Source organism: Chlorocebus sabaeus, chromosome 22, assembly GCF_047675955.1.
Source record: "Chlorocebus sabaeus isolate Y175 chromosome 22, mChlSab1.0.hap1, whole genome shotgun sequence".
Classification (NCBI taxonomy): domain Eukaryota; kingdom Metazoa; phylum Chordata; class Mammalia; order Primates; family Cercopithecidae; genus Chlorocebus; species Chlorocebus sabaeus.
Genome location: NC_132925.1, coordinates 54,818,438 through 54,840,835, shown reverse-complemented (window position 1 = coordinate 54,840,835; position 22,398 = coordinate 54,818,438). Strand labels below are relative to the sequence as shown.

Here is a 22,398-nt window from a genome sequence, read left to right as displayed (position 1 = left end):
TCTCTGGCTGAGATATAAGGGTCAATCCGCTGCAGATGTTGCTCTTTAAGAACTTGCAATCTGGGCAGGGTGCAGTGGCTCACGCCTGTAATCCCAGCACTTCAAGAGGCCGAGGCGGCTGGATCACAAGGTCAAGAGATCGAGACCATCCTGGCCAAGATGTGAAATCCCGTCTCTACTAAAAATACAAAAATGAGCTGGGCGTGGTGGTGCACGCCTGTAGTCCCAGCAACTTGGGAGGCTGAAGCAGGAGAATCGCTTGAACCCGGGAGGCGGAGGTTGCAGTGAGCCCAGATTGCACCATCACACTCCAGCCCGGGCGACAGGGTGAGACTCCGTCTCAAAAAAAAAAAACCTGCAGCCTGATAGTTAAGATACAGCAACCCCAAATCCCTATGCTAGAAGGTGAGAATGGCCCAGTAAAATTCATATCTCTTAGCTCCCTGCTTTTTCTCGTCATTCGCCAGAAGGGAAAACATTACATAATCCATCCTCCTGCTCCAGGCGGCTGGACGAGGCTGGCTGCCTCAGGGCCACACACTGGGACTTGGACTCAACCTGATGAGCTTCTGGGCCCAGCCCCAGACAAACCCCCGGCACAGGCCCCATTCTGATGAAAGCATGAGCAGATGGAGTATGGAAGGAATGAATGCCCAAGACTGCAGGCAGCAGCTGTGGCGGCCGGCGGGACAATCCGAGGAGACGCCTCTGAAGTCCTGAGGTCTCAGAGGACGCCTAAAGGTCTTGAAGGGGACAAACTTAGCGGGCGGGCGCAAAAGAGAATACTCTGGAGACACTTCCCGAGGGCTCTAGGGCCTGAGCTGTGCTCGCTCCAGTTCTTGGTGAAGATAGGGTTCGTGGGAGGCGGCCCAAGGAGGGCGAACGCCTAAGACTGGAGAGGCTCAGGGGAGAACGGCTCTCGGAGGACAGGCTGGGAAAGGACGTGGCCCTGAAGACGGACAGCCCTGAGGAACCGCGGGGCGCCCGGATGGAACTCGTTAACTCCCCGAGTGCAGACAATCCCGGGGCGGGGAAAGGCCAACAGCGGGCAGACAGCCCAGTGCGCGCCAACCGCGCGGGCGCCTCGGAACGGCCCGCCCACCCTGATTTCTCATTGGCGCCTCCCACCTCCTCCTCGGATTGGCTACCTCTAGGTCAAATACGCAGAGCTTGAGCACTACTTCCGGTGGTGGCGTGGTCGGCCACTGGAGAACTCAGAAGAACACAGCTGTGCGCGCCCAGAGGCTCTGGGGGAGGGAGAGGATAAGTCGGAAGGAGGGGGCGGGACCTACACCTCAGGAAAGCCGGAGGATTGGGGCATGAAGCGGGGCTTTGATGACCCGCAAAGGGCGAGGCATGCAGGAGGTGGAGGAATTCAGTGAAACGAGGAAGGTCGTTTATCAGGACCCTGTGGGCTAGGCCTTAAGGGGCGTGGTCCTTGTCTGGGCGGGGTCTTTGGGCGCCGACTAGGCCTGGTTCTGGGTGGGCGGGGCTGCTGTGGGCGGCTCCTGCTGTGGAAATGCCGGCCCGCGCGCTTCTGCCCAGGCGCATGGGGCATCGTACTCTAGCCTCCGCTCCTGCCCTGTGGGCCTCTATCCCGTGCCCTCGCTCTGAGCTGCGCCTGGACCTGGTTCTGCCTTCTGGACAGTCCTTCCGGTGAGTGACTGCGCCTGGGAAGCCCGTCCCCTGGGACTGGCTCCTGCCGCCTCAGCACTGCCCGGCATGGGGTACAAAGGAATTTGCGGGGTGATGGAAGAAACCCCGGGGTACAAAAGAGGAAACAAGCACGGGTGGCCAGGCTGTTCCCTTTAATATGTCTGTGCAGTGATATCGTAAGGATTTAGCGGTATAACCGATGCAGAAGATAATAGTACTTGTTTTTCTTTTTTTGAGACAGTGTCTCACTCTATTGCTCAGGTAGGAATGCAGAGGCCCATTCCAGCCTCGACCCCCAGGCGCAGCCTCCCGAGTAGCTGGGAATACAGGTGTGTGCCATGCCCGGCTAAATTTTTGTATTTTTTGTAGAGGTGAGGTTTCACCATGTTGCCCAGACTGGAAGATAGCACTTTTTTACTTGTATCAGTTTTGTACATGGAGCGATAGTAGGATGGGAGGGACCCCAAAGGGTGCAAGAAAGGAAATTGAGTGCCAGGGTTGTCGTGTGCCTGGGGCTTAGGTGGAGGGAGCAAAGTCCTGCACACTGGAGTGGTGTACTAGCGGATCAAGTATGGACACTGACTCAGACTGAGGAGCAGCTCCACTGCACTGTGTACCGAGGAGACAAGAGCCAGCCTGGCAGGCCCACACCAGACGAGCTGGAGGCCGTGCGCAAGTACTTCCAGCTAGATGTCACCCTGGCTCAACTGTATCACCACTGGGGTTCTGTGGACTCCCACTTCCAAGAGGTGGCTCAGAAATTCCAAGGTGAGTACAGGACCTGGGCTGGGATTAGGGTTCTTGGACATAAGTTACTTCTCTATGACTCAGTTTTACCACCTGTAAAATGGTGATTATCTCTACTTCATAGGCTTTTATGAGGATTTAAGGAACTAATCCATGTAAAGTGCTTAGAATAATGCCAGGCACATAGTAATTATTATTATCATTATTATTATCCTGCTAATAACCATAGTGAAGTGACAAGGATTTTGAGCCCATTCGTGGTTGTGTGACCTAGGGCAAGTGATTTCATTCATTCTGTAAATATATACAAAGCATCTGCTGTGCGACTGGGGATACACCAATGAACAAAACGGACCCAAATGCCGGTCCTCATGGAGCTTACATTGTGGTCTCTTTATCTGTGGAATGGGATGGTAACTCAGCCCTTACAAGACGCTATGAGGAATGAGAGGTCTGGTGTTGCCTTTTTTTTTTTTTTTTTTTTTTTTTTTTTGAGACGGAGTCTCGCCAGGCTGGAGTGCGGTGGCGCGATCTCGGCTCACTGCAAGCTCCGCCTCCCGGGTTCAGGCCATTCTCCTGCCTCAGCCTCCCGAGCAGCTGGCGCCCGGCACCACGCCTGGCTAATTTTTTTTGTATATTTAGTAGAGACGGGGTTTCACCGTGTTAGCCAGGATGGTCTCGATCTCCTGACCTCGTGATCCGCCTGCCTCGGCCTCCCAAAGTGCTGAGATTACAGGCGTGAGCCACCGCACCCGGCCTGGTGTTGCTTTCTCTAATGGTGCTGACTCTCATTCTCCTGGGATCATCCTGGAGTTTTGGTATCTAGAATCTGACCTGTGGGTGGGAAGAGGCCACACCCAACAGCAGGTACCTCTCCTACCTCCTGCATTTCTGGTCTCCAGGTGTGCGACTGCTGCGACAAGACCCCATCGAATGCCTTTTCTCTTTTATCTGTTCCTCCAACAACAACATCACCCGCATCACTGGCATGGTGGAGCGGCTGTGCCAGGCTTTTGGACCTCAGCTCATCCAGCTTGATAATGTCACCTACCATGGCTTCCCCAGCCTGCAGGCCCTGGCTGGTGAGTAGGTGGGTCCCCTGCCCCCAGGCCTCCATCAGCTTTGAAGATCTGTTCATTTTTCCCCTGGTTACCATCTCAAGGCTTCCTGCCTTACCAAACACTTCCCCAATCCAGAACTGCCCTGCCTGGTCTGATCAACTCCAGTTACTCATCCTCCCTATGCATCCTAAAATGTCAGCACCTCACTGGTCTGTGCTTTTTGCCTAGTGAGTTCAATGCCTCATCAGAAAAACATCTGTATACAATGTACAGTAGTTTGGGGTTAAGAGCATGTATTCTGGGGACAGACCCATGCCTGGTTTTGAACCCCAACTCTCACTTGAGCACATTATTTAGCATCTCTGTACTAAAGTTTCTTCATCTGTGAAATAGAATAATAGCACCTACCTATGCTGTTATTGGAGTTGTCACGAGAGTTGAATAAAGGAATATACATACTGCACCTAGCGCAGTGTTTGGCACACAGGAAGTATATGTAAAATTCAGGTTGGTATCAACTGGGTGCGGTGGCTCAGGCCTGTAATCCCAGCACTTTGGGAGGCCGAGGCAGGCGGATCACGGAGTCAGGAGATCAAGACCAGCCCGGCCAACATGGTGAAACGCCATCTCTACTAAAAATACAAAAATTAGCTGGGCGTGATGGCAGGCACCTGTAATCCCAGCTACCCCGGGGGGTGAGGCAGGAGAATTGCTTGAACCTGGCAGCAGGAGGCTCCAGTGAACCAAGATCACGCCACTGCACTCCAGCCTGGTGACAGAGCGAGGTTCCATCTCAAACAAACAAAAAGAAACCTGGGCCGGGCACAGTGGCTCACACCAGTAATCCCAGCACTTTGGGAGGCCGAGGCGGGTGGATCACCTGAGGTCAGGAGTTAAAGACCAGACTGGCCAACCTGGTGAAACCCCATCTCTACTAAAAATTAGCTGGGCATGGTGGCGGGTGCCTGTAATCCCAGCCTCTCAGGAGGCTGAGGCGGGAGAATCACTTGAACCTGGGAAGCAGAGGTTGCAGTGAGCCGAGATCATGTCATTGCACTCCAGCTTGGGCAACAGGGCGAGACTCTGTCTCAAAGAAAAGGAAAAAAAAAAAGAAAAAGAAACCTGACCGAACACAGTGGCTCACGACTGTAATCTCAGCACTCTGGGAGGCCGAGATGGGCGGATGACGAGGTTAGGAGATCGAGACCATCCTGGCTAACATGGTGAAACCACATCTCTACTAAAAATACAAAAAAATAGCTGGGCATGGTGGCAGGCGCCTGTAGTCCCAGCTACTCTGGAGGCTGAGACAGGAGAATGGCGTGAACCTGGGAGGCAAAGCTTGCAGTGAGCCGAGATCGCACCACTGCACTCTAGCCTGGGCAACAGAGCGAGACTCCATCTCAAAAAAAAAAAAAAAAAAAAAAAAGAAGCCTGTTCTTGAGTCTCAGCTCCTGGCTTAGTCATCAGACCTGAAGAAAGTCATTCACCTCTCCTGGCTTCTCTTAGCTTGTTTGTAGAATGGGAATAACAGATTCTATCTAGAAGGACTTTGTGGGTGAATAAAGCAATCATGAGGCAGTGTCATGTAATGGGTTAAGAGCATGGCGTTAGCCAAGTGTGGTAGCCCATGCCTATAATTTCAGCACTTTGGGAGCCCAAGGTGGGAGGATGGCTTGAGCCCAGGAGTTTGAGACCAGCCTGGACAACATAGTGAGACCTCATCTCTACAAAAAATAAACAAAATTAGCCAGGCATGGTGGCACAAGCCTGTAGTCTCAGCTACTCAGGAGGCTGAGGTGGGAGGATTGCTTGAGCCTAGGAGGTGAGGCTGTAGTGAACTGAGATTGTGCCACTGCATTCCAGCCTGGGTGACAGAGCAAGACCTTGTGTCAAAAAAAAAAGGAAAAACCACAGGTCTTGGTGTCCCAGACCTAGGTGCAAGATCTTATCTCCCCCATGTCCTTTAAGTAAGTTAACCTCTTCTAAGCCCTCATTTTCTCCACCTGTAAAATGGGAAAACAGCAGTACTGTCGGTGGGGTTCTTAGGAAACGTAAGCATGATAATATATCTGAAGCGTGTTGCCAGTGCTTGATGCCTAGCACTTAATCATAGAAGCTCTTGCTATATTTTGGTTATTTTTTTAGATCATGAATATGAACACTCTTTTGGAAAGATTAAGGAACTCGGTTGGGGAGCTCCTCCAGGGCAGCAAGTCCTCAGTCCCTGGACTAGACTTGGGCTCCAGGGGCCAATTCACAGTAGGTGCTCAGAAAACATGTGTAGAGGGACAGGATCCAGGCCTTAACCCTTTCCCTTGCACATAAAAGTGTCCACTATCCTATAGAGGGTGGGGAGGTAGGAGGGGTACTTAGGAAAAGCACTCTTGTCCCGAGGTGGAGAGCTCACTTACTAGCCCAAGGACAGGTAGAACTTAAAGATGCCTGATGCCTACTCTCCTCCTCACTCCCCACAGGGCCAGAGGTGGAGGCTCATCTCAGGAAGCTGGGCCTGGGCTACCGTGCCCGCTACGTGAGTGCCAGTGCCCGAGCCATCCTGGAAGAACAGGGCGGGCTAGCCTGGCTGCAGCAGCTACGAGAGGCCTCCTATGAGGAGGCCCACAAGGCCCTCTGTACCCTGCCGGGAGTGGGCACCAAGGTGAGGCCCCAGGGGGTAGGAGCTACCCTCTCCACTGACACTTAAGAGGAGAGCAGGAAATGAGCCAAGCCTGGGAGCTGGGTGGAGGCTTGGCTTCCGGAGGCAGAGCAGGAAGGAGAAAGGATATAAGTAGATGTTTTATGAGAGAAAAAAGCAGAGTGCAGAAAGAGTGGAAAGGATATAGCCCTTTGAATGAATTTCTAGAAAGACCATTTGTTCACATGCAACACATATATGCTGCTATATATATGCAGCAATTTCCAGAAGGAAATTGCAGGAAACTGAATAGTTTCCTTGGGGGAGACAAATGGGAAGATATTTCTCCTTTTCCTATTTTGTTTGTTTGTTTTGGTAGAAACAGGCTCTTAACAATGTTGCCTAGGCTGGTCTTAAACTCTTGCCCTCTAGCAGTGTTCCTGCTTTGCCCTCCCAAAGTGCTGGAATTACAGGGATGAGCCACTGCTCCCAGCCACATTTTGTTCCTTTCATAAAATTACATGTACTGACAAAACTTTTTTCTTGATGTCAATAGGGTTAACTGGCAATAAGACAATTGGAAATTAGGCATCTGTCTTTTTTTTTTTTTTTTTTTTTTGAGACAGTCTTGCTTTGTCGCCAGGCTGAAGTGCAATGGCACAATCTCAGCTCACTGCAGCCTCCACCTCCTGGGTTCAAGCGATTCTCCTGCCTCAATCTCTCGAGTAGCTGGGATTACAGGCATGAGCCACCACACCCAGCTAATTTTTGTATTTTTAGTAGAGACGGGGTTTCACTATGTTGGACCAGGATGGTCTCGATCTGACCTCGTGATCCACCCACCTCAACCTCCCAAAGTGCTGGGATTACAGTGTGAGCCACCGCACCCAGCCTTTTTTTTCCTTCATACTTCTCTGTAGTTTAAAAAATGAATTTTTGCTTAAAGAATTTTTTTTGATGGGCTTTGGACTATAGCCTAACATTAAATATTGTTTCTGCCTGTTCCCCAGCCATGTGACTTTGGCCAGGTCACTTCACCTTTCAGAGCCTCAGTTTTCTTGTCTGCAAAATGGGTGTGGTAATACCTTCTTCCCAGGTTGTAAGAACCTGGTAGCAGCTCTTACTACAGCAATTTCAGTGTATTCATAGGCCGGGCATGGTGGCTCATGCCTGTAATCCCAGCACTTTGGGAGGCCAAGGTGGGCGGATCACTTTAGGTCAGGAGTTCGAGACCAGGCTGGCCAACATGGTGAAACCCCATCTCTACTAAAAGCACAAAAATTAGCCACACGTGCTGGTGCATGCCTGTAATCCCAGTACTTGGGAGGCTGCGGTAGGAGAATTGCTTGAACCTGGGGGGCGGAGGTTGCCGTGAGCCGAGATTCCACCAGTGCACTCCAGCCTGGGCAACAGAGCAAGACTCCATCTCAAAAAAAAAAGCATATTCATAGATAGTATCTGTTGATTGAGAATATAGAACAGTAACCCCAGAGTGAAGGAGAAAGCAGCTGGCTTTGGGGTTATAAGCAAGATGCTGGCCGGATGCTGCCCTTCTTCCACAAGGGCTCATTTTCTGTGTCTGTCAAAGGTGGCTGACTGCATCTGCCTGATGGCCCTAGACAAGCCCCAGGCTGTGCCTGTGGATGTCCATATATGGCAGATTGCCCAACGTGACTACAGCTGGCACCCTACCACTTCCCAGGCGAAGGGACCAAGCCCCCAGAGCAACAAGGAACTGGGTGAGGAAAGTGGGCTGCAGGGGCTGGCAATGGGGTGGTATGGTAGAAACCTCTCTCTTAGTCATCTCTCCCTCATACCCTACCTCTCTTGATGGGTCACAGAAGGGGTCAGATAACTTAGTCTCATCACTTCTGATTTAGGAAACTTTTTCCGGAGCCTGTGGGGACCTTATGCTGGCTGGGCCCAAGCGGTGAGTGTACCTAGGTTTCCTCTCCTCCAGCTCAGACCCCATAGGACTTCTCCTCCAGCCCTGACCCAGCAGACTCTTCCACCACCACTGCCCCAGGTGGCCCTAAAGGACTCTCCAGCCACCCCTGTCCCAACCCCAGTGGACTCTCATTGCCTTCGGCCGTGTTCCCCAAGGACTCTTCTACCTCCCAGCACTGTCACTAGTCCCACCAGCCCTGACCCCAGTGTACCCTCCTCACCACACCGACTCCACCCTCATACAGGTGCTGTTCAGTGCTGACCTGCACCAATCCCACCGTGCTCAGGAGCCACCAGCAAAGCGCAGAAAGGGTTCCAAAGGGCTGGAAGTCTAGATGGGGCACCCTGGACAAAGGAATTCCCCCAAGCCCCTTCCCCTCCATTCCCCACTTCTCTCTCCCCATCCCCACCCAGCCTCATGTTGGGGAGGGGCCTCCCTGTGACCACCTCAAGGGCCAGGCACCCCCAAATCAAGCAGTCAATTTGCACAACAAGGTGGGCTGGGGGCTATTGGGGGAGACAGCGCTAAGGATGGTTTTATCTTCTTCCCTTTATTACAAGAAGGAACAATAAAATAGAAATATTTGTATGGAAAATGCAGTGAGGAGTGGTAGGGAAGCAGGTGAGGAGGGGACAGGGCAGAGAAACTCCCAGTTCAGGGAGGGAAGGGGAGCAGGCTGCCCCCAAGCCCTCCCACGCAGGGGATCCTGACCCGAGGTCCAGGGCCCTAGAGCTGGTGGGGCAGTGTGGGGGACAGTTCTGGGCCCGGTTCCACGCAGCAGTCTCGACAGCAACAGCCAGTTGCCGGCCCTGCATGGGAAGAGAGAACAGAGCTGGCTGGAGGGGCAGGCCCTCCACTCCAGCCCAGGTGCCTCTCTGTGGACCACCCATGCCCTTCTGCAGAATCTGCTCCTCACCCCCAGCCACTGGTGTCAGCAGCTCCCCGTGGCTCGCCGTCTGCCCCTGCCCCTCCTGGCTGGTGCCTAGCTGCAGTTTCCTCATGTGCCGCACCACAGCCGTGGCATTGAAGGCTTGCTGTAGGGAGAGGGGAGAAAGGACTTTTGAGATAGTCAAGTCATGGGGCAGGGGTGGAGGTGCAGTGGGATTCTTGCAATTGTTCTGTTATTTTCATTCAGGAGTTATTTTATTGATTCCCCTAAAGGCCCCCAAAAACCTCTACAAGGCTTTATTATATATTCACACACACACATGCACGTATGTTAAATGTATGTGTATATATATAAATAGAAACATAACTCTATAATTCATATTAATATGTAATAGCAAACACTGTAGCACTGTATGCCAGGTACTGCTCTAAGCACTTTACATAGTAATTCATTTAATCTTCATGAAAGTCTTTGAGGTAGGTACTATTAATATAATTTTCAAAGGAGGAAACAGAGGCACAGAAAGCTGAAGTAACTTGCCTAGGTGTGTCTCTATTCAACATCTCCACCTAGGTGTCCCACACACCCCTCAAATTCGCCATGTCCAAAACTAAAACCATCCCCACAAAACATGTTTCTGTCCCTGTGATCACCATCTCAGTCATGGTACCGCCACCGTCCACTCTGTTCCCAGCTACAATCTTGGGCCAGCCTTTGACATCTCTTTCCCCCAACATCCATTGCATCATCATGTCTTGTCAGTTTCACCTCCTAAATGACTCCTGGATCAACCACTGTTCTCTACCCCTGTTGATACTACTGTGGTCCAAACCCTTACCCTCTTCTGCCTGTATCTCTGCCACAGCCTCCTAATGGGTCACCCAGTCTTTACTCCATGCCATTCTCTGCATCCTGAGAGCTCTTTATTTTTTTTGAGGTGGAGTCTCACTTTGTCACCCAGGCTGGAGTGCAGTGGCACGATCTCAGCTTACTGCAACCCCCATCTCCGAGGTTCAAGTAATTCTCCTACCTCAGCGCCCCAAGTAGCTGGGATTACAGGCACACACCACCATGTGTGGCTAATTCTTGTATTTTTAGTAGAGACAGGGTTTTGCCATGTTGGCCAGGCTGGTCTTGAACTCCTGACCTCAGGTGATCCGACCACCTCGGCCTCCCAGAGTGCTGGGATTACAGGTGTGAGCCACCATGCCTGGCCCTGAGAGCCCTTTCTATGTAGCAGATGCTTGCCTAAGATTCTTCTGGGCCTCCTCAGTGCCCTCAGGATCAAGTTGGTGCTCCTCTGTGGAATCTGAGGCCCTAAGAGGCCTGGCCCCTACCTGCTTCCCCAAATTGGGCTCCTGCCTCTCAGTCCCCTCAGCCCCTTCAGTCTGGCCAGGCTTAGCACTTGCACTTCCCGGAATGGCTGTAGACATTTTTCTGCTATGCCTTGCTAATTCCTACTTAACTGATAGCTCTATCAAGTCATCACCACCTTTATGACCTTCCCCGGACCCCCATAGGCTGGATCAGATGACTCCTGAAGAATTATAGACTTCTCCTCTAGACTTGGAGGTGAGGGACCCTCTCTGGAATAGAGAAGGTGTTGGGAGTGTTGAATGAATGAATGAAGTCCTTCAGTAAGGATCCCTAAGCAGTTACTGTGTGCCCAACTTGGTGCTAGGTGCTGTGTGAGCTGAGCCTGGGTAGGGATGGGGAGGAGTCCTGGGGAGGCTGGGACCAGAACTAGGGATATGGACTCACCTTCCACTTGCTCTTGGCAAAGTTCTTCTTGATCTGCTCACTCACTGACTGGTGGATATTCTTATCTAGAGCCGTATCTCCTGCAATCCTAGGATGGGGTTATGTGGTGGGTTGCCTATGAGAGCAGAGGCAGACCTGAGGGCCCCAAATCCCACCTCACCTCACAGCTTGTGTGAATTCTCACCATGGGTGCTGCAAGGCCTGCTCACAGGTGAATCTTTTCTCTGGGTCCTTCTCCATCAAGTGCCGGATGAAATCTTTGGCTAAACCCCCAAGACAAAAGCAAAGATAATGACAGCATGGTAGTGCCTGTGTACTCCCCAAGAGCGTATGCACTCCCTTAGGTCTGACCCAGCATCAAAACAAAACAAAGAGGCCAAATCAGTCCATGCCGCACCCCACCCAACCTGTGCTCTTCTTCAGACCCTCCCACCCCATGCCTTCCAGCTCTTTCCTGTCTCTCTCAAGAAAAACATGAGGCCAGGCACAGTGGCTCATGCCTGTAATCCCAGCATTTTGGGAGGCCGAGGCAGGTGGATCACGAGGTCAGGAGTTCAAGACCAGCCTGGCTGAGATGGTGAAACCTCGTTTCTACTAAAAATACAAAAAAATTAGCCAGGTGTGGTGGTGGGTGCCTGTAATCCCAGCTACCTGGGAGGCTGAGGCAGAGAATTGCTTGAACCTGGGAGGCGGAGGTTGCAGTGAGCCGAGATTGTGCCACTGCACTCCAGCCTGGGCAACAAAGCGAGATTGCATCTCAAAAAAAAAAAAGAAAAAGTTGTTCTTGACTAATTTCAGTGCATTCACACTGATAAATGATAGTAGCTTCACAGGTTTGCTTCTTAATAGGGGGCACAAAAGGAGGATGAAAATGTTTATGGTGGTGTTTTAGACATCAGGAAGTCAATAGGGAAGAGGTATTTTCAAATAGACTGTGTTTGAAGATTGAACAAATGCCTAGTTTCTCATTCTGGGAGCCAAGCAGAAGGAAGTACCCAGGGTAGGGTGTCTGGTCTTGAAGACAGCTCTTAGTGTGGCGCTGGAGAATCCGACAGAAGGAAGGCAGGAGGGAGACCGCCCCCAAAGCAGGTGAGGGAGGGACCAGAGGCGGGGCCCAGGGGAAAAAGGCAAAGTCCCAAATACCGGAGTCAGAGATGTCGTCCCAGTAAGGAGAGTCAAACTCGTACTCGGCCTTCAAAATCTGTTCAAAGAGTTTGGCATCATTCTCATCATAGAAGGGGGGATAACCGCAGAGCCTGGGCAGGGAGAAACTTATCCTCATTTCCACTTTCAGGTGCACCCATTGACTCCGGGGTGGAGGACTGGGGCAGTCTCAGGGGTCAGGCAGGACCCACGGAAGGAGTTCCCCCTTTATAAACTCTACCAGCCCTGTCTGCTCACTCCCATTCTAGCTATGTTGTCCTTTCTGTTCCTTGAATGTACCGCCATCTTGCCCTCCTCAGGGCCTTTGCACTTGCCATTGCCTCTGCCTATGCTACTCTTTCCTCACACCTCCAATGTCTGGCTCCCTCAGCACTTGGATATCCCCTCCACAGCGAGCCCTTCCCTGACCTCCCTACTGAAATGGCATCACCCCTATCTCCCTATTCCTCCTTGGTTTTTCTCCACAGTATGTATTTTTATCACCTGATGTTATTTTGTAGATTTATTTACTTGTTGATTGTCTTCTCTACTAGAAAGAAAGTCAGCTCCCAGGCCGGGCGCGGTGGCTCAAGCCTGTAATCCCAGCACTTTGGGAGGCCGAGGTGGGTGGATCACGAGGTCAGGAGATCAAGACCATCCTGGCTAACACGGGTGAAACCCCATCTCTACTAAAAATACAAAAAAAAATTAGCCGGGCGTGGTGGCAGGCGCCTGTAGTCCCAGCTACTCGGGAGGCTGAGGCAGGAGAATGGCGTGAACCCAGGAGGCGGAGCTTGCAGTGAGCCGAGATAGCGCCACTGCACTCCAGCCTGAGCGACAGAGCAAGACTCCACCTCAAAAAAAAAAAAAAAAAAAAAAAGAAAGTCAGCTCCCTGAGGGCAGGCACTTTGTCTGGTTTGTTCTGTGCTAAATTTACTCCAGTGCTTGCTTGGCACAGTGCTTGAAACATAGTATCTATTGAATGAAGTGATATTCATAATTGATTGGTGGAAGGAAGGGAAGAAGGGAAGAGAAGAAGGGAAGGGAAGCAGAGGGAGGGAGGGCAGAGGGAGGAAGAGAGGAAAGCAGGCCAGAGGACAAACTCTGGAGCCATAGCCTACCATGGCCAAGCCCCACTTACAGGATGTAGGCGATGACACCTATGGACCAGCAATCCACAGCCTTGCTGTAGGGCTTTTGGGCCAGGACCTCAGGGGCTGTGGAGGGAAGAGGACATGGTGGTGACAAATCTCTGCCCTTCAGCTCCTGGTTCCCCCCACCATCACAGCCCCAGCCCAGGGCCCTCCGCACCCACGTATCCCGGAGTTCCGCAGGCGGTGGAGAGCACACTGCCCGGGTCCTCCATCTTGGAGAGGCCAAAGTCGGAGATCATTATTTTGGAGTCTTCATCCAGGCTGTAGTATAGCAGATTCTCTGGCTTGAAGGGCAGGAGGGAAGGGAAGGAGCAATCAGAGATGGTTAGAGGCTAGTAGAACCTTCTGCCTCTCCAAGCACCTTCTGAGAAATAATGGATCCCCCAAAAGCCACTGTGGCTTCATGGCTGCCATAAGAAAATCAAGAAAGTTCTCAAGAAGGCCAAAAATTCCAGGAAGGACAAGGCCCAAGAGGGTGTGGGAGGCAACTTTCTATAAACCTCAGGTGTGCACTGTAAAGCCCTAAAGAAATGTTTGAATACCTACTTTATGCCAGACCCTGGATTAGTGCTTGATTTCATGTCATCCTCACTGCATCCCTGCTAGGCCAGTCTGAATAATCCCACCTAACAGATGAGGAAACTGATGCCTTTGGAGGCAAAGTGACTCACCCAAGAACCCACAGTTAGGGAGTAGCAGGGCCAGAATTCAAAGCCAGGCATGTGCCCTTCTCTTAGACCGGATTGAGATGTACTGCTAAATGTGAGCCCCATCACTATTTCTGAGGAACAGGATTTCAGGGATTTCTGGCTTTTTTCTTTATGTTTTGCTGTCCCATCCAAGTTTTCTACAAAAGGGGAATAGGATTTTTTGTTTTTATTATTTTTTTATTTTTTAAATTTTTTGAGATGGAGTCTCGCTCTGTCGCCCAGGCTGGAGTGCAATGGCACAGTCTCAGTTTATGCAACCTTCGCCTCCTGGGTTCAAGTGATTCTCCTGCCTCAGCCTCCCTAGTAGCTGGGATGGCACCCGCCACCACACCCGGCTAATTTTTGTATTTTTGGCAGAGACAGGGTTTTGCCAGGCTGGTCTCGAACTCCTGACCTCAGGTGATCCGCCCGTCTCTGCCACCTGAAGTGCTGGGATTACAGGCGTGAGCCACTATGCCTGGTCAGATTTTTTTTTTTTTTAATCAGAAAAATACATAAAATGTTATTTGGATAAAATGCCAGCACAGTTCACTCGTGTTCTTTTGAGTATCTGGACTAGAATAGGAGGAGGCAGTTTAAAGGTTACAAGATCCACTTTGTAGATGGAAATCCAAGGCTCAGTGAGGGGGTGAAAGTTGCCCAAGGTCGGACAGTTTGGGGTATGCAAAGGCCCCACCCCTGGGTACCCCAGCTCACCACACCCCCTCGAGCCCCACCTTGAGATCCCGGTGTACAATGCCCAGGTCATGTAGGTATTTCACAGCATCCAGCACCTGGAAGATGAGGCGGCTGGCGTCCCGCTCCGTGTAGAAGCCTTTTTCCACAATACGGTCAAAGAGCTCCCCACCCGACACCCTGCAGCGGGGATAGGGCAGTCTGGCAAAGAGGGTTGGGACAGCAGGGAGAGGTGTGTGGGGGTGGGCAGAGGTGGGGCCACTCACAGCTGCATGATGAGGTAGAGATGGCCCCCACTCTCATAGATGTCATCCAGGGCTACAATGTTGGGGTGCTTGATCCTGAAAAGAGAAATGAGGTGGTTTAGCCAGGCATGGCGGTGTGCACCTGTAGTCCAGGCTACTTAAACTTGGGAGGCTGAGGCAGGAGGATCACTTGGCCCCAACAGTTCGAAGCTGCAGTCTGTTATGATTGCACCTGTGAATAGCCACTGCACTCCAGCCTAGACAACAGAGTAACACCCTGTCTCAAAAGAAAAAAAAAAAGCAGTGGTTTAGAGCTCAGGACAGCTACCCCTGACCAAGTGCCTGCAAACCTGGGTAGGACAAACCAAGGATGTAGGCCCCAAAGGGAAAAGCTGGCTTACCATGGTTTATTACTATTTCTTGGAAGGTGAGAGAGCAGAGGGATAAACACTGGGCTCTGGCATACACAGACCTGGGTCCAAATCCTGTCCCTGTCACATGCTATATGGATGCTGATCTCTTTACCAGTGAGCCACTGCACCCAGTCTGATACATGCCTGTTAAGAGTTTTCTGACTGGGCACGGAGGCCCACACCTGTAATCCCAGCACTTTGGGTGACTGAGGCAGGTGGATCACTTGAGGTCAGGAGTTTGAGACCAGCCTGGCCAACATGGTGAAACCCCATCTCTACTAAAAATACAAAAATTAGCTGAGCACGGTGGCACGTGCCTGTAATCCTAGCTACTTGTGAGGTTGAGGCAGAATTGCTTAAACCTGGGAAACTGAGGTTGCAGTGAGCCGACATCATGCCATTGCACTCCAGCCTGGGCAACAAGAGCAAAACTCCATCTCAAAACAATGAAAAATAAAATAACTTTCTGTGTTTACATGTTTGTCAGCCTCCCCTACCAGACATACGCTCCCCGAATCCAGAGGCTTTGTCTTGCATGCCTCTGTTCCTCCAGCACCTGGTACAGGGTAGGTGCTAGATTTAATGTAACCTCTCTGAGCCTTAGTTTCTTCATCTATAAAATAAAGCCAATGGTAGTACTTCCCTCAAAGAGTTGGAGTGAGGATCATGTGAGATCATGCAAGTAAGGTGCTTGGCACAGTGCGTGGCACACAGTAAATACTCATAAGTGGGCCGGGCGCAGTGGCTCACGCCTGTAATACCAGCACTTTGGGAGGCTGAGGCAGGCGGATCAGGAGGTCAGGAGATCAAGACCATCCTAGAGAACACAGTGAAACCCCGTCTCTACTCAAAATACAAAAATATTAGCCGGGCATAGTGGTGGGCGCCTGTACTCCCAGCCACTCGGGAAGCTGAGGCAGGAGAATGGCGTGAACCCGGGAGGCGGAGCTTGCAGTGAGCAGAGATCACGCCACTGCACTCCAGTCTGGGTGACAGAACAAGACTGTCTCAAAAAAAAACCAAAAAACTCGTAAGTGAAACAGTAATGGTAATTGATTTTTTTTCTTTTGTTTTTTGTTTTTTGTTTTTGAGATGGAGTTTTACTCTTGTAGCCCAGCTGGAGTGTTGCCCAGGCTGGAGTGCAACGGCATGATCTTGGCTCATCACAACTTCTGCCTCCTGGGTTCAAGGGATTCTTCTTTCTCAGCCTCTCAAGTAGCTGGGATTACAGGCATGCACCACCATGCCTGGCTAATTTTGTATTTTTAGTAGAGATGTAGTTTCTCCATGTTGGTCAGGCTGATCTGGAACTCCCCACCTCAGGCAATCCATCCGCTTCAGCCTCGCAAAGTGCTGGGATTACAGGCGTGAGCCACCGCACCTGGCCTTTTTTTTTTTTGAGCCAGAGGTTTGCTCTTGTTGTCCAGGCAGGAGTGCAATGAATGGCGTGATCTCGGCTCACCGCAACCTCCACCTCTTGTATTTAAGCAATTCTGCTGCCTCAGCCTCCCAAGTAGCTGGGATTACAGGCATGTGCCACCACGCCCAGCTGATTTTGTAATTTTAGTAGAGACAGGGTTTCTCCTTGTTGGTCAGATGATAATTGATCTTGATGATGAAGGTTTAGCTCTGCTACAAACTTTCCATGTGACCGTATACAAATCCCTTGTCTTCTCTGGGTCTCAGTAGAAATGCTCTGCCCAGGAGTTGGGTGCGGTAGCTCATGCCTAGCACTTTGGGAGGCCGAGGCAGGTGGATCACCTGAGGTCAGGAGTTCGAGACCAGCCTGGCCAACATAGCGAAACCCCATCTCTACTAAAAATACAAAAATTGGCCGGGCGTGGTGGCAGGTGCCTGTAATCCCAGCTACTAGGGAGGCTGAGGCAAGACAATAGCTTGAACCCAAGAGGCAGAGATTGCAGTGAGCCAAGATTTTGTCACTGCATTCCAGCCGGGGCAACAGAGTGAGACTCCATCTCAAAAAAAAAACCCATTATCTGCTCAGGGGAGAGATTAGCAGTGATTCTCTGTAAGTTTTCCAGTGAGGACAGGAGGTTTCATACCAGCATGAGCAATTCATACACCAGCTGGTTGTGGATTTAGTCAGGGGGTCAGCAGACAGTCATTTTTAAACTTGCTGAGTGGCTTTAATATGTAAGGGGAACTTGAGGTAGGTCCAGAGACAACACCAACTGAGATATGTGGGTCCAAGCCATGTTCAGGATGGATCTTTACACCTGATTGAACAGTTAAACCCCTATTACTAAGCCCTGGCATCTCCATCACATCTGTCGTGTTAGCTGTTGTGCCAGGCACTTGAAATAAAGGACTTCTGATGTTCCCCCACAACCCTGCCCAGTGGAAATTGTGATCCCCATTTTATGAATGAGCAATTTAAGGCTTAGAGAGTTTAAATGTTTGGTCCAAAGCAGGGAAGGAGGATGGGAGGGCCAAGGCAGGGTCAGCTTGGGGCAGGGAAAGGCTATGGCCCACGCACTTGTGCAGGACAGCAATCTCATTCTCCATGCTGCCTTCCTTGCCCTCCAGGGCCTTCTTGGCAATGCATTTGATGGCCACCAGCTTCTGCGTCCTTTTATCTTCTGCCAGGATCACCTCCGAGAAGGCCCCCCTATGGGGAGAGGGGATTCATAAGGTGAAGAACTGGAACCCCAGCTTCCCTCCAGCCTTTCCTCCATTCCCTATGGGTTCTGTGACCACTGCTGGACCAGGGATGTGGATGACCCTCTCCTAGTCACTCATCTATCCCCTGGCTCCAGAGATGGTCACATGACCCAGGCCTGGCCAAAGTAGTCTCTCCCCTGGTCACAGTAATTGGTCATGTGATGCAAGCCAGATTCCTAGCACTTTAAGAATGAGGCTGCTGCTGAGCTGTTAGGATGTAAGCCTGGAGCTAATGACGATCATCTTTGTCACCACTTGGGGATAGCCTGCTTGGGAATGAAATTAACACAAAGGAAGTCCAACCTGAGAAATGGCCAAAGACATTTCATGATAACATTATATGGCCCTCTGGATCCAGCCATGCCTGAAGTCTACCCCTGAGCTTTTTGATTTTGTGTGCAGTTGGTTCATCCCTTTTTCTGCTAATTTGAGTCATGGCTAATTTAATACCTTAAAGAACCATCAGCATCACCTGGGAACTTTTTTAGAAATGCAAAATCTCTACTGCTTTGGATCCTAGGTCAAAAAAAAAGAAAAGAAATGCAAAACTTTAGGCCCTGCCCCAGATTTACTAAATCAGAATCTGCAGTTTAACAAAATCTCAGGTGATTTGTATGCTCATTGAACTTTAAGAAGCAGTGCTTTAGAACAAGCTCTTAAAAAGGAACAAATAAACTCATTTAACTAAAGTTAACTGATTAAGGAGGATTTACTAGGGTATTGTTTCCACATCTGTTTGCTTTCTCCGGGAGAATAAAAAGTCGTAAGTCAAAGAAAGGCATCTCTCATGGTGAAATTTCAATCCTCAGGGATAGTTACTGTAGTAACCTCATCACTGGTTTCCAGTCCTGTCCCTCTCCAGTTTACCCTCCAAGCTGTAGCCAGAGTGACTGTCCTGAATTGCACACCTGCCAAAGTCTTAAGTGTCTCCCGGTGGCCTATGGAACAATATCTAGCCTCCCTGACCTGCTGTCCAAGACCCTACACAAACTGTTCCACTTTCATCTCCAGCCTTTTTTCCCACTCTCCCCCAGCCTCTGATTTTAAGCTCCACCACACTCTGCCTCTTTCCACATAGAACCATGCCTCTAAGCCTTTGTTTATAGGATTCCTTCTGCCTGGAATGCCCTTCTTCCTCTCTCACAAGTGCACACCTACCCATCCTTCAGTCCCCGGCTCTAATGCCCCATTCTCCACGAAGTTTCCCCCCAGGCAGAAGGCACAGCTCTCTCTGGGCTCCACAAAGCCCTCAATCCCAACCTTAATTGGAGCACAGCACACACCCTGTTGTCATTTTCTGTGGGTCTGTCTCTTGCACATGTCTGGGATCAACTTGAAGGACAGAGACCAGGTTTGAGTTATTTCTGCATTCCCAGCACCAAGAACAGAGCCATCCCCAGCCTCAGTTCCCAAACCTAGGCCAGAACACCTAGCTCTTGGCAGCAAGTTAGATGGACTGACTGGCACCTTCATTCTCCCAACTTCTTTCTCTTCAAGAACCCAGGGCTATTGGAAGAGCAGCCCCTGTCCCACCCAGAAGTGAAAAGCTGGGGACAGTTTAGGCCCTAGAGTGCTGCCACAGGGCCTGGGCTATGGGAAACAGGAAGCATTAATTGACCAGAGGAAGCACCACCCTGGACTCAGCCTCCCCCAGCCATCCAGCACCCAATCCTGCCCTGGACTCACGTGCCCAGAACATCTCGGAAGTCGTAAATGTCCCTAATGTCCTCTGTCTGCTTCCACCTGGGGCCTTCCACTGCCCCCGGCATGGCCCACTGCCCCCCGGCCACAGCCAGGGCTCCTGCAAGGAGAATGGAAGGAGGAGACTCAGCAGAGTCTTCTGTCTGGGAGTTTGCTACAGGCCTCATTCAGTCATTCAACCTGCATTTATTCATCCTTGATTCATCCAATTGACAAAATCATTCAACAAACATTCATTTGTTTATTCAACATTCGGCAAATTCTCGTGCCTAGAGAAAAACCTTTCACAGTGGCAGCAAAATTCTTTATTTAACAAAGTCATGCATTCATTCATTCATTCATTTATTCTAGTTCACTTCCCAGTTTTCCCCCTCTCCAAATCCAAGCACCCAGGGAAACCCTGACCTCTGGCAGTACAACAGATAAACCACCAGAGCAGCTGGTAGAAGCCTGGAGGATCCCCCTGTCCCCAGAACTAGTGATGTCCCCACCCCACCCTGGGGATTGCTGGGGTGTCTCCTCTCCCTCCTCCTCCCCACCCCCCCCAACCGGCCCGCAGCCTGGGCTTCCAGCAATATCTCAGCCACGTTTTTAAATAGCTCTTTCTGCACTGTTCCCACAGCAACAACAGCCACAGCTGGAGCTCCCCAGACCTCTCCCTCCTGACTCCCCATCTGGGTCCCAGAAGCCTGAGAAATGGTCCTACTCACTCTGTCCCTTCCTGGCCCCATCTAACCCTATCCAGCCTGGCCCTTCCCCTGCTGAGGTCTGTCTCATCCAGCAGGAGAGGGTGGGAGTTCTCTTCCATTTATCAGATGAAGAATGGGGAGACTGAGGTTGGAGTTAGGTAGAGGCTGGCTCCAGAGGCCCAAATGACACCTGGTCTGGGGCCCCCAGCTAAGCTTGCTGAGGGCAAAGCCCATGGAATGGCCTTGGCTGGTACTTCCAATATGAAGCCAGAATGGGCCCCATTCGAAAAACACAGCCTCCCAACCCATCCACAGAGGATGAGGCCAAAATAGAGCCTAGCATGCTTAGTGACCTCAGGGAGAGGACTTTCCTTCTTTCTTTTTCTCTAAGGGAGAATGAGGAGAGGTGCCCTGACTAGGGCCTCTGACGTGAGATTCCACTCCTGGAACAGGACCTTTTTCCCAGGGGACCCTGCCCACCCATCCCAGGGGCAGAATCTTCTAGGAAAGGCGACTTGAGCTCTAGAGGCAAAGTCTGAAACCCACATGGAGGCCTACCAAATACAACCGTCAGAGATCCACACACATCCCTGTAGCAGACACGCCACACCAAGCCAACGCCACAGCCCTGGACTCAAAAACACCTGCCTCCCAGATCCAGTACACCTTGTATCCAGATCCTGGGACACCTGATCATATATGTACTCCCAGACCTCAGCACACATGTCCACACCACACAGTGCCCCAGACAGCCCTACACCCGGGCACCTGCCTGTCCATCCAAACATCTCTCACCCAGCTCCCTCTTACACCCCAAAACACACATCCACCCACACCCACACAAGATGACACCTAGACACACACACACCCTCATATACCAGACGTACCCTACACCCTCCAGCTCCTCTACCCCATCCCCTGGAAGCTCCTATATTCCAAACCAAACCCCAACTCCGTACACACCTAACTCCCTCCTCAGTACACAATTGTACACCCCCTCCTAACTCTGACTTAAGACCCTGAGAGCCAAATACCAGCACACAAAACACGTGGACACCCCTCTGGAACAAAAAACACACAGATTCCCAGATCCCCCACCCATGTCTGACCCACATGCCTGTCCTAAGGCTGTACACTCCACAAGCCCCCCCAACCCCATGGATACCTCCAAATGCCCACGCCCTTCCACAGTCAGGCCCACCTGAAGGCGCTCACACAGGCCCCCTTCTCTATTACCCAATCAGTGTCCCATGGGCCTGCCTGGTACCTGCTGGGCCTGGGGCAGAGGTGGAGGAGAAAGGCCCAGCCCTGCCTGCCCCTCAGGGTCCAGCCCGCCCGGGAGGGTGCCCAGTGGCCACTCCTTGGGAAAGGATACCCAGAGGCTAGGGGCTCCTACCGCCCCCCCGCAGCGCCCAGGGGTGCAGGGGTGGGTGGGCCGGCTGTACCTGCGGCTGCCCCGCCGCGGGGCTGGCTGGGAGGCCCGCGGTGGTTGGCGCCGAGCTCTGGCCGCGGTCCTCACCGCTGCGCGCCTGGGCCACCCGCCCGCTCTCTCGCTGGGGCTGGGGCTCGGCTCGGCTGGGCTCGGCGGCTCTCTCCGCCCGCCTGCGGCTCTGATGTCAGTGGAGGAGGAGTCTGCGGCGGAGGGACCCGGGATTGGGAGGCGAGGCGCCGCTCTAAGGCTGGGAAGGGGCACGGGTGGAGGCCAGCTCTCTAGTTCTGGTCAGAGATCTCCTGCTAGACGCTTCCCGCCCTTGGTCTTAAGCGGGGCTACATTTCACAGAGGGGACAACTGAGGCCCAGAGAGATGATTTTCAAATCAGCAGGTGGTCGGAAGCAAAGCAGGATTTGAACCCCGTCTGTCTGAAGCTAGAGGCCGGCCAAACTCACCCTGTGGCCTAGTGGGTTCTCTTTCAGACCAGTTCTTCGACTTCCCTTAGGGCTCTGTCGTCCTTCGCCTCTCCCAATCCTCCTGTGCCCTGAGGGAAACAGGTCCTCGGAACTGCATGGGAGTCTGGTGGGGGACGGGGGAGTGAGGGAGTGGGAAAAGACCGGGCAAGACTAGGCAATGAAGAGAGTGAAGGTGGTGTAGGGTGGGGGCCCCACTTGACAGGTGGGAAGACTGAGGCCCAGGTTCCTCTGCAAGCTGGAGCCCAGGCTTCAGCCCGACACTTGTTCCTCAGAGCGGATGGTGGTGCCCAGAGGTATTGGGGGCAGAGGGAGGCGGGGAGGAGGCAGTTAAATCGGGATCCTAAAGGAAACAGGCCAAAAAGAACCGATATATCACGTGAC

At 51.8% G+C, this 22,398-nt stretch overlaps 2 protein-coding genes across 14 annotated transcripts in view; one reads left to right on the top strand and one right to left on the bottom strand.

Annotated features, from left to right (window-relative positions):
* Nucleotides 1–983: 983 nt before the first annotated feature.
* The window catches only part of OGG1 (8-oxoguanine DNA glycosylase), a 38,852-nt gene continuing 17,437 nt past the window's right edge, over nucleotides 984–22,398 (top strand). For 2 of the 12 annotated variants that reach the window (XM_073009875.1, XM_073009876.1), the window contains exons 1-6: nucleotides 1,010–1,656; nucleotides 2,177–2,424; nucleotides 3,306–3,485; nucleotides 5,942–6,123; nucleotides 7,688–7,838; nucleotides 7,980–8,029. In XM_073009875.1, the coding sequence (XP_072865976.1) occupies nucleotides 1,520–1,656; nucleotides 2,177–2,424; nucleotides 3,306–3,485; nucleotides 5,942–6,123; nucleotides 7,688–7,838; nucleotides 7,980–8,029 (948 nt within the window). In that variant the 5' untranslated portion in view covers nucleotides 1,010–1,519. Of the gene's footprint in view, nucleotides 1,657–1,897; nucleotides 1,986–2,176; nucleotides 2,425–3,305; nucleotides 3,486–5,941; nucleotides 6,124–7,687; nucleotides 7,839–7,979; nucleotides 8,643–11,991; nucleotides 12,725–22,398 lie in introns of those variants that run through there. The other 10 variants (XM_073009879.1, XM_038003618.2, XM_073009873.1 and 7 more) reach the window with 10 other exon arrangements.
* On the bottom strand, nucleotides 8,579–21,704 carry CAMK1 (calcium/calmodulin dependent protein kinase I). Of its 2 annotated transcripts, XM_007985149.3 has the most exons (12): nucleotides 21,555–21,701; nucleotides 19,406–19,520; nucleotides 17,535–17,666; nucleotides 14,646–14,720; nucleotides 14,421–14,559; nucleotides 13,152–13,278; nucleotides 12,982–13,057; nucleotides 11,841–11,953; nucleotides 10,882–10,960; nucleotides 10,698–10,785; nucleotides 8,964–9,081; nucleotides 8,579–8,856 (listed from the first exon to the last, which is right to left on the bottom strand). In XM_007985149.3, the coding sequence occupies exons 2-12, from the start codon at nucleotides 19,486–19,488 to the stop codon at nucleotides 8,774–8,776; spliced, it is 1,113 nt and encodes a 370-aa protein (XP_007983340.1). In that variant the 5' UTR covers nucleotides 19,489–19,520; nucleotides 21,555–21,701; the 3' UTR covers nucleotides 8,579–8,773. The 2 variants fall into 2 exon arrangements, with proteins under 2 accessions (XP_007983340.1, XP_072865984.1); XM_073009883.1 differs by lacking the exon at nucleotides 17,535–17,666 and having other exon boundaries at nucleotides 21,555–21,704.

Coding starts and splice junctions, on each gene's coding strand:
- CAMK1 (XM_007985149.3), bottom strand. CDS start 19,488: ATGCCGGGGGCAGTGGAAGGCCCCAGGTGGAAGCAGACAGAGGACATT. Junction 13,058..13,151: donor CGGAACTCCGGGATACGTGG/GTGCGGAGGGCC, acceptor TTCCCTCCACAG/CCCCTGAGGTCCTGGCCCAA. Junction 10,786..10,881: donor CAGGCCTTGCAGCACCCATG/GTGAGAATTCAC, acceptor ACCCCATCCTAG/GATTGCAGGAGATACGGCTC.